Consider the following 17,306-nt stretch of genomic DNA (forward strand, 5'->3'; position numbering starts at 1 on the left):
AGGGTGGGTGGGGCCAGAGTCGAGATCAGGTGGTTTGGGCTCGAGTGGCCGAGTCGAAAGAGACAAAAGTTGGGTTACTGGGTTAAGGAAGAAGAGAAGACAATCTGAAGAGAAGAGAGAGAGAGAGAGAGAGAGAGAGAGGGAGAGAGAGAGAGAGAAACGGACCAAGAGACAAAGAAAGGAGTTTCAAAAGAGAGATAGTTGTGGAGGTCATTGGGATGTGGCGTGGGTGGCTGAAGTGGGAAATCAGGCCACAGAGTTAGGGGAGGAGGAGAGCTCGGGGAGTCAAGGTTCAAAGTTGGGAGGAAGAGTCGAGAGAGAATGATCTAAGTGAGATGAGGACGAGAAAAAGGTTGGTTTTTATTCAACAGCTGTCTCTGCTTCTCTCTCCCTTTTCTTTTTGGTCATGTGCCTACAAACTTATGTTAAAAAAAAAAAAAAAACCCACCCTGTGGTAAGCACATGAAACCGTATTATTTAATAATCTCTATTAATTAATGAAACCTTTTTTTGTCAACCAAATGAGGGTGCAAGACAACTTAATCTTCTATCACACAAAAAAATGATGTGCAATAATGTAATTTCACATGTCTAAATTTTACTGTTTTTTATTGAAACCTCACCTATAGATGATGTTAAAATATTTATAATATTTAAAATTTAAAAAATAAAAAATAAAAAACCAAAAAAAATAAAAAACTGCCACTCCCCTCATGTTCTCTCTTTCTCTCTCTCTCTTCCCTCCTCTTTTCTTTTCATTTTCTAAAAAAATGTGTTCATAAACACAAAGTGTGTAGGCAAATGCTAGTAATTCCTAATGAAAACTAGTAACAAACATAACTAGATAAATTCTAAATGGTCATATGTCACATTTTAATGCAGAGTCAAACAATTGCAGGCAGATGGGAGCTCTCATGGCAACCAACAAAATGCCAGAGAACCGTTTGAGACCAAAGCTTTCGCTGCTTAGAAAGACCCTGTAGCAGTTTGACAGGCTCGCCCTTGTTACTCATCCTAAATTGGCGATATCAGATGCAGAATGGAACATGGAAGAGTTCCCAATTCCCCCGGACAGCAGTACCAGCAGGAATGAGAAAGCTGAAAAGATATAACCATCAAAACGATTTCTTCTTGTAAGAAACCAGACCATGAACGCCACCTTCTACTTGTGCTGCTCCTGTTCTTACCTGCATAGTAAAATACATTGTCAACTGATTGAGAAACCATATTAGTTCTTGGTACGACCATCATTACATCTCAGATTCCTTGAGCAATAACAAGGTAATCGGAGTGCGCTTTTCCTTGAGGTAATATACGGGGATGGAAAACTATCTAAGTAAGCGAGGTCAGAAAACCCTGAGAGGTTACAGGGTTCTTTTCTGTAAGTAAATGAGTGTCTGAATGGTTTCTTCCCCACTCCTTTCGGTAGTTTAACCTAAGATTGTTGAACAAGAATACAAATGGTATGGAACAGACTACAAAGAGTAAGAAGTAAGTTATCGAAAGAAACATTGGCTACAATATCAATTCTCATTTAACGCATAAAACTAAAATGACATCCTTAATAGCGGTGTCAAGAGTACCACAACAACGTCTGCAAAATGGTCTACTTACCTCTAGCCTTAAAACGCTTGATTTTATGGGGTCATGAGCGGAATGCAATGAAGAAGCACCAAGATCTTGGAAACCTTGTTTCCCAGCTTGCATTGTGTATGGTATGAACTTCAAAACAGAACCTTTGTCTGCAACCGCCCCAACTACCCCCTGTGCAATTTTCAGCTTAGCGGTATCGCCCAAGTACAGGATCACTCCCTTTTGTCATTGCTTCAAGAGATCCCACGCCTCGAAATTTTTTGATGCGGCGACCATTCTAATAGAAAACATGAAATCACTTATATCAAACTGTTTCCTTAAATGAGGTTAAGCACGCAGAAATCTAATTAACAATGACAAAGAAATAACAAACAGCATGTTGCTTATAAAAGACAAGTACACTGAAAATCTAGTGCAATTTATATAGACAACTTTTGCTTTTGGTTCAGAAATAAAGCAAGATACATCATTTGGGTCGTAGGTTAGATTAGCAAAGACCCTCTGTTCAAATTGCTTAATAAGCTAATTCCCATAAAAAATAAAAAAAGGGAAAGACACAGAAATGAAATACTATGTCCAATAAAGTTCCACATAAGTTTAGTTTTGACATGCATCCATGAAAAACCCAATCAAAATTTCAGGGAACTGGACCCTTATTTAGCCTAATCCTAACCCATTTTGCCACTTACTCTCACCACTTGGGTTAACCCCTTACTGTATGTGGGCTTCAAACTTACTAAGTTCAGGCCGTCAGACAGAGAGTCCATGCAAACATACCAATGGCACTCCTAATGATGTAAAAGCATTAGATTTTGATGGCAAACCATAACACATCAATGACTGATCCGTCGAACGATATTGATGCAGTCCAAAAAGGATGGGAAATAACTCGGGATGTATAACAAACTTAGAAACACATATCTTCTAGGTAAGTTTCTTTACCAATCACATCTGCAATTCAGTATTCATAAATCTGCCTAATAAACTACTTAAACCACTCAAAAAGTTGTCAAAGAACTAGAAAAGACATATGTAGTAAACACTCATACAAACGAGAAGATATGTTCAAGTGGATTTAATATCTGATGGTATCAGCGGTATACCTGTTCCAGCAATAAAAACAAGAGTAAGTCCAAGACATACCTGATACACAAAAACCCCGGGAGCCTCAGTGCCTCCAGCTAAGAAGCTTCCCATCATGACAGTAGAAGCCCCAAGGACCAAAGCCTTGACAATGTGTCCAGAATTGGAAATTCCACCATCAGCAATCACAGGCACACCACTTTGTGAAGCAATAGACGCAACCTTGTAAACAGCAGTTGCCTGAAACATATCACCAAAACCAACACAACTTTGGTCATAAAATGGTAAAGCATTCAGCAACCTGTAGAACAAAACGTCAAACAAAGTCTTCAAAAAGTTCCAAAATGTAATTATATTTTTTTTCATGCCACAAACTACACTGTTTTAGTCCATCAAAGGGTTGCCACTGCCAGAAGCTAAAGTCGAACCTTTGTTTTCTACGTTCGGACTAATAACTAAATAGTAAAACACCCGTCAAAACAACGATTGTTAGGCACAATGTCATTGATTAACAAATCCTTAATCAAATATTTTTCATCCACAAAGAATTCAAGAAATTAAATCGATCACTACAAATATCATAACTTTCAACACCTCCAGATTCTACAAATCCTTAAATTAGCCGCCAACAATGAGAACAAAAACTAAAGCATCAATCATAAAAGCAACAACTAACAAAAAGAAGTCATCTTCATACCTGCCCGCGACTGACGGCGCAAACCTCTTGAGTGGTACAAATTGAGCCAGACCCCATTCCAACCCTCAACCCGTCAACACTAGCCTGAATCAAATTCTGCGCCTGACTCACCGTCACCACATTCCCGCCAACTACATCCAAACTCGAGTACATTTTCTTCACATACTTTATCATCTCAATCTGATAAATGGAGTTCCCCTGAGAGCTATCCAACACCACTACATCCACCCCTGCCTTCACCAACTCCTCCAATCTCTCCTTATCCGACTCCCTTGTGCCGATCGCCGCCGCGACCCGCCATGTCCCGTCCGGACCCACCGTCCCAACCTCAACTTGGGGTACCCTTTGATCCTCTCCACTTCCTCCTTCGCCACCACATCCACAACCTCATTGTCCCTCACAGTCGCCACCACATCTCGCTTTTTCTCCTCCATGTACTCCCCAATCGCCCCCAAATCGTAACTCCACCGCGCCGTGAGGTAATTTTATGTAATTTATTCAATTTTTTATTCTAATTGGTTATTCTAATTGGTTAAGGAGTGAGTGTCGCTCGTGTCATGTTATTATTTAAGAGTCAAGTTAATAGAAAATTTAACGAATGTTTGACATTATAACAAATTTATAAATTAATATATAATATTATAATATTTAAAATATGAGACTCTGGTTTGATTGATAATCAAGGTTGTTTTATATAATTTACCCTTTCAAATATTTCCTCTGTTTGCCTTGCTGTCAAATGCAGCAGCATTCTGATAGGAGCATATTTAGGCGACTTACTTAGCTTGTTTTCGTGCATCTATGTTGTTAATTCATAGTTGTTTTAGTAGTTTAAGCCATTTTCGTGTGTTTTTAGGTTCATATGGCTAAGGAAGCAAAAAGATGCATTTTGGAGCAAAATTGGGCTTGGAATGGATAGCATATGATTGGAGCCAAAGTGTTGGACGAATTTGAAGGCCTTGTATTCATTTTGGACATAAAACAAAGGGCCTAGCCCATTCTCTCTTAAACCAACCCCAAGGCCATGCATTTCCTTCCAATTCCAAAGCCCACAATCACTTCAAAAGCCATGCAAAGAACCATCCATTCCATCAAAAACAATCCATCAATTCACATGCAAAACCACCATTAACACACATGCACCCAAACAAAGCCAACCTAGCTAACCCTACATGCATTCTTTATGCAACTCTTCATCATTCCACCATTCATTCTTTATTCCACAAACAAGTCACATGCATTTCCACCTTCCTACTTCATCATTTCACCACATTCTCCCTCTTTAACTCATTTCATTATTCATTCACTTTGCATTCATTCAATTCCACCCCACATGCACCCTTTATTCTTCATCATTGCAACCATGGCACATTTACACCAACAAAACAACTCCCATGCCATGGCCTACTCATATTCCCATTTCCTTTCCAACATCTCACATGCATTTCCACCTTCCTACTTCATCATTTCACCACATTTTCCCTTTTATTTCCACATGCAATTCTTCATCATTGCAGCCACAAACACCTTAAACAAATAGCCATATACATATCCACTCCTCCTATAAATACCCTTGCATTCATTCATTCAAAAATCATCTCATTTCATACACAACACCACACCACAAACACTTCCATTCCCTCTCCTAGCCGTGGGTTTTCTTTCTATCTTCCATCTATCCTCCTCCATTTCCATAATCCCCCAATCCATTCAACACACTAACAACATCCCTTAGTCCTTGTGCCACAATAAAGAGGAAGATAAGAGGGCCTAAACGTTCATACAATTCACGTTTGAGTTGTTGGAATGTTTACGCGTTTCTTTGATTTCAAAGTTTAAATTCAATTCTCTTTGTTTTGTAATATGAGGAATGGAAGATAAGAGGGCCTAAACGTTCATACAATTCACGTTTGAGTTGTTGGAATGTTTAGGTGTTTCTTTGATTTCAAAGTTATGAGGAACTAAACCCTTTTTAGCTAGGGGTGATTTCAATACCATGATTATTTATGTAATATGAATTGATGAATTCCGGTTATGAACTCTTGATTCGTGAATGCAATTGGCTTAACTATTTGATGATTAACTTATTTGTGTTTGTTGATTGAGGGTCGGCACTTAATTAGCATGCATGAATATGTGGCTAAAGTTTAAGAAGGTTTCACATAATCGTTACTAACTTATACTTGAAAGTAGTGAAGGTCGCTTGTCACGATCGCGTTAAGTTTAATTCTTAGCATGAGTAACATGATGTCATAGTTGCAAGTGCTTTGTCAATGCTTATGGTTTTCATTATTCTTAATGATCTTCGATTGTATCTCTATTATGATGACATGTAGGGAACTTTTGAGAATGTTTTGGGTTGTCGAATGATGCCATCCAATCCAATAATATAAGGAAAATCTGAGGATTAACTAGTGATGTCACGGTTAATTTGGGGCATTGTCGTTCATAATTCAATGAAGGAATAACTGGAAATTGATTCATATGCATAAATATCATGTGTGGAGAAATAACCTCTAGCTAATTCACCAACCATCTTATTTCATCAATTACATTCTTGTTTCGTTATTTCAATTTTCATCAAACCTCAATCCCCCTTTTGCTTTAATGTGCAATATAGTTAGAAATCAATTTAGTTTGTGTTTTTAAAGCATTTTGATTCTTTTGGTTTGTCTTAGTGTTTTAACGTTTAGTTTCACATTCTTTGAGTCTAGTCTAACGTTTTATATTGTTTTTACGTTTTAGTTTAAATTCGTCCAAATCCAATTCCCCCCTATTTCGTTGAAGTCTTAGTCTTAATCTTTCTTATTTTTAGTTTTGCTTTCTTCGAGCATTAAATAGTATTTTATATTGTGTTTTTATGTTTTTAAGTCAATTTAGAAGGTTTTAGCAATCCCTCCTAATCCCCGGTCTAGAACGATCCCTCACTTATCCATTCTACTACAATTGTCAAACGAGGGTTTATTTTGAGTGTCAAGTAATTCTCGCATCAAATTTTGGCGCCGTTGCCGGGGATTAGCAACTTTGCTAATCCCTTGGTTCTTTTCTTTTTGGTTTAGTTGTTTTCGTTTTAGTTTCTAACTCAGTGTTGTTTTCTTTGTTTGTTGTTACTTTTGATATTTGATCTAGTTCTCTTTCTTTGATTTGAGGTACTAGAGAAGTAAGATATGGATTTTGCTAGTATTCAAGCTCAATTGGCAAATCTTACTTCTCAATTGTCGCCGTATGCTGAAAGGACCACAATGCATAGTGTCCCTACATTTGGTGCTTCATATAGGCAAGGATTTCAAGCCAATCAATGTCCACAAAGAGATTGGAGGGATCATTCAAACTCTATGTGGTGGGAAGCTCAACAAGTTCAAAGTGAAGCATATTGGCAGCCATATGAGGAGTTCTATTCAAGACCTATGCAGCCACCACAACCTCCTATGCAATATGCTCAATTAAATTCAAGTTCGTCAATAGATTATAATCAAATTCTTAATGAATTAAATTCTTTGGTGCAGGGGTCACAAAATCAAGCCAAGGAGGCTCAACAAGAAGCATATTGGCAACCTTACGAGGAGTTCTATACAACACCTATGCAGCCACCACAACTTCCCCCACCACAATTCCAATCAAGTTCAAGTATGTCCATGGAAAGTGATCAAGCTATGCAATTACTAACCTCTATTTCGCAGGGGTTGCAAAATCAAAACAACCGGATAGCAAATAACGAGAAGGAGATGATGGATATGGAGGAGCAAATTGGGCAGATTATGGAGTTCATGGAACAAATTCAAGAGCAAGAAGTGGATGAGGAGCTGCTAATTGAGGAGGAGGAAGAAGACATGCACACGGCAAGGGAAGAACAACCTTTGCTGCAGCCCCCTAAGCCCTCTAAACCACCCACCACAAGTAAGGACGTCCCAATTCCATGTTATTCTGATGTTATTTCACCCAATGTCCCTTTTCCTAGCAGGTTTTTGATTCCCAACCAAGAAGAGAGTAAAAAGGACATCGTGGAAGCCTTCCCAAAGGTTCAAAATGTTATTCTAACTCTTGGTGCAACACAGCAAGTTTTAGATGGTGTTGAATTCTTCAAAGGACTTTGTACACCAAGAAGAATGATTCAAGAGAAGGTTGTGGCTGGAGAAGATGTAGAAGGCATCAAAGAGGACATTAGACAAGGACCAATTCTCACATGCAATCTGGCCAAGTCCAATATCCCTGAAACTTTAAAGGGAGTGGTGTTTATTCTTGAGTTTATGTCAGAGCACACAGGTAAGCCGCCTCCCCGAATTTCAATTTTCTTTTATACTAATATGTTGTTAATGATCCAGGCACCCACTTTAGAATTTGAACCATTACCGGATCATCTCAAGTATCACCCCCCATTCAGAGATAAATTCCATGTCATGGGTCCTAAATGAGCCTAAGAAGGTTTCGTCCGGCTGCAAGACGTAAAAGAAAGCGCTACTTGGGAGGCAACCCAATACAGTAAATAAAACTTTTGCTTGTTCATTAATTTTTTCTATAAATTACAATTGTATCTAAACATGGCAGAAAGATGGAGCCTTTACAAAGGTTGTGTACGTGAGGCCCCACTACGTGGCAACACTCTCGGAGCAGGAGGCATCGGAACAGGAGGTCTCGGAACAGAAGGCATTGGAGAAAGAGGCATCGGAGCAGAAGGCATCGGAGCGGGAGGCACCGAAGATAGATCATTCAAGGCCCCAAACCTTGGTGGAACGCTGGATGAACCAGGAAAGAGGTGCCTCTGGAAGAAAGCTGCAAGCCTTTGACGGTCATCAAGCTCATCCAGTTTCCTCTTCATGCCTGTCGAATAATTGTTGGCAAGCACGTGCAAACTTCAGTTCTCGTACTTAAGCTGTTTGATCTCCTGCTTAAGACTCTCCACCTCCGCCATCAAGGATTCAACCTGACGGGAGCGAGCAAGAAGGCGTTGGCCCATGTTGGACACAGAGCCAGCGCACTGAACACTCAGAGCCAGGGATTCTTGAACGGCCAACTCATCGGACCGTCCTGAAAGCAGTTGACTGTCTTTGGGAGTGAGGAGGTTCCGAGCCACTATCGTAGCCGTTGTGGGATCCGTCATCACAAAGTCCTCATCTGTAAGAGGGCCATGGGAAGATAAGAAAGACGGGCACCATACCTTACCCTGACGAGGCGCGACCGGATCACTGCTTAGACTCAAATCTAAGCAAAGGTTCGATGGGTTGGATGAGCTAGCCATTGTTCACGAAGTTAAAAGAGAAGGGTTGGATGGAGTGAAATCTCGACGGGCCGGAGACGATTTCTGGGCAATTTTCAAGTGTGCATGCTAAGAGGTGATCGATCACCTCTATTAAAGGAGAGGCGTTCACCGATTCAGAATGAAGAGACACCACTTTTCAAAACCGGAATTTCCGGCGTAAAGATCGCCAGCTCGTCAGACGCAATCCCAGCTTTTCAGAAGACGCGTGGAAGGCGAGAAATCAGCTGCACACTTTAGCCGACAAAAGTGGGAGACAAAGCCGAAAGCTCCCGGCTTTCCAGAAAGCGTGTGCATATTTGTCGAAAGCTCCCGGCTTTGCAGAAAACGCGTGCCACTTGTCAAAAGATCTCAGATAGAGCCGCATCCGCACTACTACGTGTCGTTCAAAAAGCGAAGGGCATCGCTCAGAAATCGAAGGGGCGACTGCTCAGAAATCGAAGAGGCGCATTCAAAGATCGAAGAGTCGTCACTATTTCAAAAAGCCGGATTTGCGGGATCAAAACGTTTGTCGACAACGGTAAAAGAACAGTACCATCACTTGCTATTGAATTCCCTATATATGTTGACCTTCATTTTTTATGGCAAGACAGAACTGAAGAAAATGCCCAACTCTTCCTCACCTCTGAGGGCACACTCCTAACAAAGCCTTTCGAAATACTCCATTCTTTCTTCTTCCCCAAAGATGATACCAGATGCCTGGAGTACAGATGACCCAGGAGGAAACAGCACCACAAATACATGTGCTGATTCATTCACCGCTTCTTCAAAAGCAAAGGTATCTCATATCATCAAGGTCAAAAGCAAAAGTATCTCATATCATGCTCTTTCCCTGTCATTTTCTTTGTCCTTGTTCTTACTCGCATGACAAAGTGAAAGAAGCAATCAGCCGGCACTTGGAGTCAGTCTTCCGATCTGGAACCAACTGCCTGGAACCCTTCCCTGATTGCTTACCTAGCGTTGCTCTCGAGTAGTCATCTTCAACGGTTGATACACTACCAGAGAAGGGACCACTTCTGCAAAGGGGAGCAAGTAAGGCAAGTGAAAATGATACATTGAAGCATGGGGAGACAAGCTGCAACTGCATATGCTGAGCTATCCTCTAACCCTCTTCAATACGAATTGGAGAGATTGAACAAAGAAACAGATAAAAGGAGGAAGCTCAGACCTTCGTGGGAGACCAAAGGAAGCCTGCTGCCCAGTTCAAGAGTAGCACAAAGGAAAATCAACGATGGGAGCAGCGCAGTTCAAGAGTAAGCCTGTGGAATCACAAAGATCCAAGCCTCAATGCAATTACCAAGGAGAAGATGGAACTTACACTCTATAACCAGATTTGCGTCTCTAAACTCTTCTCTTTGTTAATTACATTCTGCCATGTTTAGTATGTTTAGTTGTTTTTTGTGTGTTTACTTATGTTTTGTGTGAATCTATGCTTAAAACATTGAGGACAATGTTTGATTTAAGTGTGGGGGGGGGGGGGGGGTAACTAAGTATATTTATGCAAATTCGTGGGATTTTATCACCCATAACTTCAAATGTTGTTCCTTGCTGTTTTAAAGTGCTTTTAAGTTGTTTTAAAGTGTTTTAGTATGTTTTGTTTTTATAACTCCGAAAATCACATAAAAATTTGAAAAACATGTTTTAAAAAGCCTAAAAAGAGTGTTTTGAGTCGTGTTTGTGTCTTAGGGTACCTTTCAACACAATGATAAGGATTTGGTTTCTAATTGCATGACTGTTAAAAAGAGTTATAAACATGGAGAAAAGTTTGATTTACTCTTGGTATATGCTTGGTTATGGTTATAATGTATGACTTCACATGCAATCATAAAAGAAAAATTCGTTTTTGTAACATGCTTGAAGGAAGGAACTCAAACAAACGCTACAACCCTGAAAGACTTGAGCCTATAACGTTCTTTGGAGAGTATAATCTGTGATTTCTTGTTTTCTAAAGTCGTTGCATGATCTCATTATTCTTTGCTTGGTTACTACTTAGAAGGCGTTTCATCATATAGTTCCAAATGCTAGAACTCATGCCCATTTCATTCAAAGCATGTTATTGATTTGCATAACATATATCAAGATGAAGTTGTGTAGTTGCCACCATAGCCAAATAGCCTCACTTCCCATATTTCGTATATGTTGTAAGTTTTACCCCCGTTGAGCTTTGTTTAGCCTTTATTCTTTGTCAACCCACATTATCCTCACCTAGCCTAGTTTAGGACAATCCACACCCTTGTTCTTAAAAGATAGTGAGCATAACTTAAATGAATTCCTTTTGAGTTACATTATGCAAGAAAATGAGTGTGGGGGAAGGAATGCTTGTTCTTAAGTATGTTTTGAGTTTCAACAGAAAAGAAAAACAGAAAAGAAAGAAAGAAAAAAAAAGAGCTTGAAAAATGAAAGAATGAGTGATTGAAGAAAGGGCTCAAAACACCAATTCTGGCCCTAAATTGTCTCCCTTTTTGTTCCAAAGTTGAGTTTTCATTCAAAAGTGAATTCTAAATTGAATCAATTGCCTTGCTCACTATTTCTTTAAGAACCTTTGTTTTCCATATCCCTTCTTTGTTATCCACACACCCCAAGCCCCATTACAACCCGTGACTTCAATCTTGAGTGTTATGTGTTTCAATTTGTGGAGTTTGAACTTGGTATGAGCATATGGTGTCACTGGTTCTCGCGTCTAAGTAGTAGCATTCCATTCATGAGATCATATCTAAACTTGATTATTAACTCCAGAAATTGCGTTCTTTGTGATACATATATGTGAGTGTTCGTTTTCATGTTTACATCAATTTTCTCACATATGACTAGATTAGGGTGTGTAGTTAGAAAATCTGAGTGAAAATTGAGTGCATATCTTGTAAGGAATTGAGCAAATTCTCTAAGGCATGTTACTACATTCAAAACATGGTTTTAAATGCTTAATTGTGAACTAGTATGTGGTGACTATGATTAAGAATGTACTTAAGGGTAAAGATGGCTAAATTCTGTGGGAATAATAATTTTTAACTTGTCATGTGCATTGGAAATCCCTGAAACGATTGTTGGAAGGTGTAGGTTGTGTTTTACGTGTTTAGTGTCGTCTTGTTTATTTGTTTTTATTCTGTTTTGCTCGAGGACTAGCAAAAGATAAGTGTGGGGGAGTTTGATAGGAGCATATTTAGGCGACTTACTTAGCTTGTTTTCGTGCATCTATGTTGTTAATTCATAGTTGTTTTAGTAGTTTAAGCCATTTTCGTGTGTTTTTAGGTTCATATGGCTAAGGAAGCAAAAAGATGCATTTTGGAGCAAAATTGGGCTTGGAATGGATAGCATATGATTGGAGCCAAAGTGTTGGACGAATTTGAAGGCCTTGTATTCATTTTGGACATAAAACAAAGGGCCTAGCCCATTCTCTCTTAAACCAACCCCAAGGCCATGCATTTCCTTCCAATTCCAAAGCCCACAATCACTTCAAAAGCCATGCAAAGAACCATCCATTCCATCAAAAACAATCCATCAATTCACATGCAAAACCACCATTAACACACATGCACCCAAACAAAGCCAACCTAGCTAACCCTACATGCATTCTTTATGCAACTCTTCATCATTCCACCATTCATTCTTTATTCCACAAACAAGTCACATGCATTTCCACCTTCCTACTTCATCATTTCACCACATTCTCCCTCTTTAACTCATTTCATTATTCATTCACTTTGCATTCATTCAATTCCACCCCACATGCACCCTTTATTCTTCATCATTGCAACCATGGCACATTTACACCAACAAAACAACTCCCATGCCATGGCCTACTCATATTCCCATTTCCTTTCCAACATCTCACATGCATTTCCACCTTCCTACTTCATCATTTCACCACATTTTCCCTTTTATTTCCACATGCAATTCTTCATCATTGCAGCCACAAACACCTTAAACAAATAGCCATATACATATCCACTCCTCCTATAAATACCCTTGCATTCATTCATTCAAAAATCATCTCATTTCATACACAACACCACACCACAAACACTTCCATTCCCTCTCCTAGCCGTGGGTTTTCTTTCTATCTTCCATCTATCCCCATCCATTTCCATAATCCCCCAATCCATTCAACACACCAACAACATCCCTTAGTCCTTGTGCCACAATAAAGAGGAAGATAAGAGGGCCTAAACGTTCATACAATTCACGTTTGAGTTGTTGGAATGTTTACGCGTTTCTTTGATTTCAAAGTTTAAATTCAATTCTCTTTGTTTTGTAATATGAGGAATGGAAGATAAGAGGGCATAAACGTTCATACAATTCACGTTTGAGTTGTTGGAATGTTTAGGTGTTTCTTTGATTTCAAAGTTATGAGGAACTAAACCCTTTTTAGCTAGGGGTGATTTCAATACCATGATTATTTATGTAATATGAATTGATGAATTCCGGTTATGAACTCTTGATTCGTGAATGCAATTGGCTTAACTATTTGATGATTAACTTATTTGTGTTTGTTGATTGAGGGTCGGCACTTAATTAGCATGCATGAATATGTGGCTAAAGTTTAAGAAGGTTTCACATAATCGTTACTAACTTATACTTGAAAGTAGTGAAGGTCGCTTGTCACGATCGCGTTAAGTTTAATTCTTAGCATGAGTAACATGATGTCATAGTTGCAAGTGCTTTGTCAATGCTTATGGTTTTCATTATTCTTAATGATCTTCGATTGTATCTCTATTATGATGACATGTAGGGAACTTTTGAGAATGTTTTGGGTTGTCGAATGATGCCATCCAATCCAATAATATAAGGAAAATCTGAGGATTAACTAGTGATGTCACGGTTAATTTGGGGCATTGTCGTTCATAATTCAATGAAGGAATAACTGGAAATTGATTCATATGCATAAATATCATGTGTGGAGAAATAACCTCTAGCTAATTCACCAACCATCTTATTTCATCAATTACATTCTTGTTTCGTTATTTCAATTTTCATCAAACCTCAATCCCCCTTTTGCTTTAATGTGCAATATAGTTAGAAATCAATTTAGTTTGTGTTTTTAAAGCATTTTGATTCTTTTGGTTTGTCTTAGTGTTTTAACGTTTAGTTTCACATTCTTTGAGTCTAGTCTAACGTTTTATATTGTTTTTACGTTTTAGTTTAAATTCGTCCAAATCCAATTCCCCCCTATTTCGTTGAAGTCTTAGTCTTAATCTTTCTTATTTTTAGTTTTGCTTTCTTCGAGCATTAAATAGTGTTTTATATTGTGTTTTTATGTTTTTAAGTCAATTTAGAAGGTTTTAGCAAGCCCTCCTAATCCCCGGTCTAGAACGATCCCTCACTTATCTATTCTACTACAATTGTCAAACGAGGGTTTAATTTGAGTGTCAAGTATTTCTCGCATCACATTCTTCTCGACACTTTGCTAGACGGTTCATCCAGATCATCAGGACACTTCCAATTGCTAGACAGTTCATCCAAATCATCACCCACTCTCGACTCCTCTCTCAAGAATCGCGCTGCAACACTAGTCGACATTTCAGAGCCTGCGTCTTGAACTCTCTCTCACGGAACCACCACCACCACCATCTTTCGGCTCGAATTTTGTGGGTTCTCAAGAGCAGCAGCGACATGAAAATATGTGGTACCCTTTTCTTTTTCTGTATTTTTTTTGTTAAATTTCTATTTTTTATTACATGCATGGTGATTTGTCGTTGGTAATTACTAAATCGCTTTTGAATTGTGTTTAATTTGGATTTTTCTATTTTGAATTTTGAATTTGTAGCCTGATCTTCCACTGGAGCATCCAAGTTTTGCATTTGTGTATGTAATGACAGCAATCCATACAAATTCAAAATTTGAAGCCAAGATTTTGACCACCGTCCATATACTTGCAACCGAAACATTGTTAAAAACGAAAGCAACAATGTAAAATTTTTTGGGTGAGACAAATTTTAGTTTGTGATTTTGGTTATAGCTTTTGTGTAAACGGAGCTTCCACTGAGCTCTTAATTCTGGGTTTATCTTTATTTTCATAATCCTTGAGAGGTTTTGGAATTTTGGGATTTTCTTAGTGGGTTTTGTTTATTGGCTTGCTTTGTTATGAATTTTGTGTTTTCTTAATCTTGAACTGATAATATGATATGTCTTTCAAATTCTGGCTATGGATTTATGTTGTGATATTTTTGGTGATTAATCGGGTAATGATTTGCATATGATTATTTATAGAATATTCATAATTATTTCACAAGATTTGTGCTTGCACTTGCTTTCTTTTCTTTTTCTTTTTTTTGAAGTCTGTGGAAAAATAGTGCATTTGTTTTTGGCTTAAAAGTTTTAAGATTTGTATTCCACTTTGTGATTTGAAAATTGAAAAACAGATATGAATTATTCTTTGTGCTTTGGCCATGAAGGGTATTAGCAGGTTGTTCCCCATTTAAGAAAGTCATTGAAAACGATGATTTTTTTAATTTTTATTTGTTGGTTGATTTGTGTGTGGACTATGTATTTATTTTTTTGGGGATTTTGTGTACAGAGTGCCGTGTGGAAACAGCAATGCAAGGGCGGGATCCGATCGGTCACACTCGAACAGGGTTTGTTTCTCGAACCGCATTCATTAGTTAGATTATTAATGTGCTTTGGTAGGGGTTTTCAATATGATTTTCTAATTTCTCTTTCTCTTTTTGGTTTTGAAGTATCTGTAATTTATGTTTGATTATAAAAGAAAAATTAATAAAACAAAGAGATGTGGCAATTGGAAACATGGCACGAGTCGGAATTGTGAAACCAAGTCAACCCTCACTTAGAAGTGTAAGTACTAGGAGGTCATCCTTGAGCAACCTGGCACAAGGAATTTAACCGACATGGTTGGATTTCTGAACTTCATTATATTTCCGTGTATTTTTCTTAAATAGAATGCATCTATCTTGGATCGAAACATGTCCTTTTTCGAATTTTCAAGGCATGAAAACTCAAGCTTGGGCAGTACCCCCATTTCAAGGCAAATGAGACCACTCGACTACGGTAACCCAATGGCTTTCTTTGTTGTTTTTTCTTAATGAGTTATCGGTTCCTTGCTTTTTAGAGCTTTTGGCTATGTGTATTTTGTATTTCTGAGCTTCAAGGCACAGTTGCCCGGTACATAAAATTGTTTTCGTAATTTAATATTCAGCACCGCTTGCCAATTTATTGGATGAAAATTTTGAATATCACTGTCAAACTAAATTATACTAGAAGTGGCTGTAAACACTAGAACAGCCTTCGGGTCAATCAGTCTTTAATTGTCCGTCCACATAATTGATTTTCTATAATAACAGATCTTATTTCTTTGATTTTGCATGAAATGGACAATAGCCATAATTCATAGTCTCAGCGGTGTGGAAAACATTTGTTAAACCGATGGATAGTATTTTTACCTGATTATCTATTTGTGTGTCTAAAGTATTTTTTTTGGAAATATGGTTATTGCTTTTTTGGCTTACAAAGGGATTACAATGCAATGTCAAAAAGAACTTTTGAGTATTTAGTTTACTGGAAATGTAATGGAATGTGTGTTTATATTTCTATGAGTTTGATAGTTATTGCATCTATGATTTTGATAGTTATTACATCTATGAGTTTGATAGTTATTACATCTTATTAGCTATGTTCCTTCTTATAAGCTTTGATCAGAGCGTTGATGCGAACTAAGTAAGCACACAAATTAAAACCCTCTTGTGACAATTGTAGTATACGAATAAGTAGGGATCGTTCTTAACCGGGGATTAGGAGGGATTGCAAAATCACTTGGAACTGACTCAAAAACGTAAAATAAAGTTTGAAACACTAAACTAGACTCAAAGAATGCAAAACTACACAATAAACACACTAAAACAAATCAAAAGACTCAAAACAGCCCCAAAACACTCAAAACTGCCTGAAAATCACTTTCTGGGCAATTTTGAGCACTTTGGTAACTTTGGACGAAATTGGGTAATAGAATGAATCAAAATGCTTAAAAACACAAACTAAGATACTTTCTAACTAAATTGGACACTAAAGTAAAGGGGGATTGAGGTTTTGACAAAAATAAATTAAATGCACAAATTGTAATTTAAAGGCAGAATTTAAATATGAATTTGATGAAAATATGGATGATGGAATAGCTAAGGGGTTTTTCTCCACACATGTCACACTTGCATACACTTTGATTTTCAATTGGTCTTTCAATGAATTATGAAACTCAACACTCCGGGTTAATTAGGTCCGCTTAAATTAACCGTCAAGTTTTCCTTAAGTTAATGAATTGGATGGGTTAGCGCAACGCAATTCAAAACATTCTCCAAAAGTCCTTTACGTGAAAAGCACAATAAAGATACAATCAAAGATCATTAAGCAACATGAAAACTATAAGTATTGACGAGGCATTCGTTACTATGATGAGCATGAAACTAATGCCAAGAATTCATTTAACGCGATTGTTTATAAGCAACCTCCACTACTTGTGAATATAAGTTCATAACTATTAGGTGAAACTCACTTATATTCTAGCGTCAAATTCATGCATGAACATTAAGCGTGCACTCTCAATAATCATACACAAACAAGTTATCAATCAAACATTTAAACGAATTGAATCCAACATTCATGAAATTCCAACCAAAAGTAATCCATTTATATTGCAAGCATAAACATGGTTTCGAATCACCCCCTAGCTAACTA

General features: G+C 37.9%; 1 protein-coding gene across 1 annotated transcript; it reads right to left on the reverse strand.

Annotated features, from left to right (window-relative positions):
* Window positions 1-818: 818 nt before the first annotated feature.
* LOC103940878 (inosine-5'-monophosphate dehydrogenase 1-like) lies at window positions 819-3,872 on the reverse strand. Its single transcript, XM_048582955.1, is given in 6 exon segments — window positions 819-1,187; window positions 1,615-1,801; window positions 1,803-1,870; window positions 2,737-2,916; window positions 3,374-3,705; window positions 3,708-3,872. Coding segments are annotated over 6 exon segments (939 nt in total). The 5' UTR covers window positions 3,808-3,872; the 3' UTR covers window positions 819-1,115.
* Between the last annotated feature and the right edge of the window lie 13,434 nt (window positions 3,873-17,306).

This window comes from the organism of the source record quoted next, unplaced genomic scaffold (genome assembly GCF_019419815.1).
Source record: "Pyrus x bretschneideri cultivar Hongxiangsu unplaced genomic scaffold, Pyrus_bretschneideri_v1 Contig2, whole genome shotgun sequence".
NCBI classification, from domain to species: domain Eukaryota; kingdom Viridiplantae; phylum Streptophyta; class Magnoliopsida; order Rosales; family Rosaceae; genus Pyrus; species Pyrus x bretschneideri.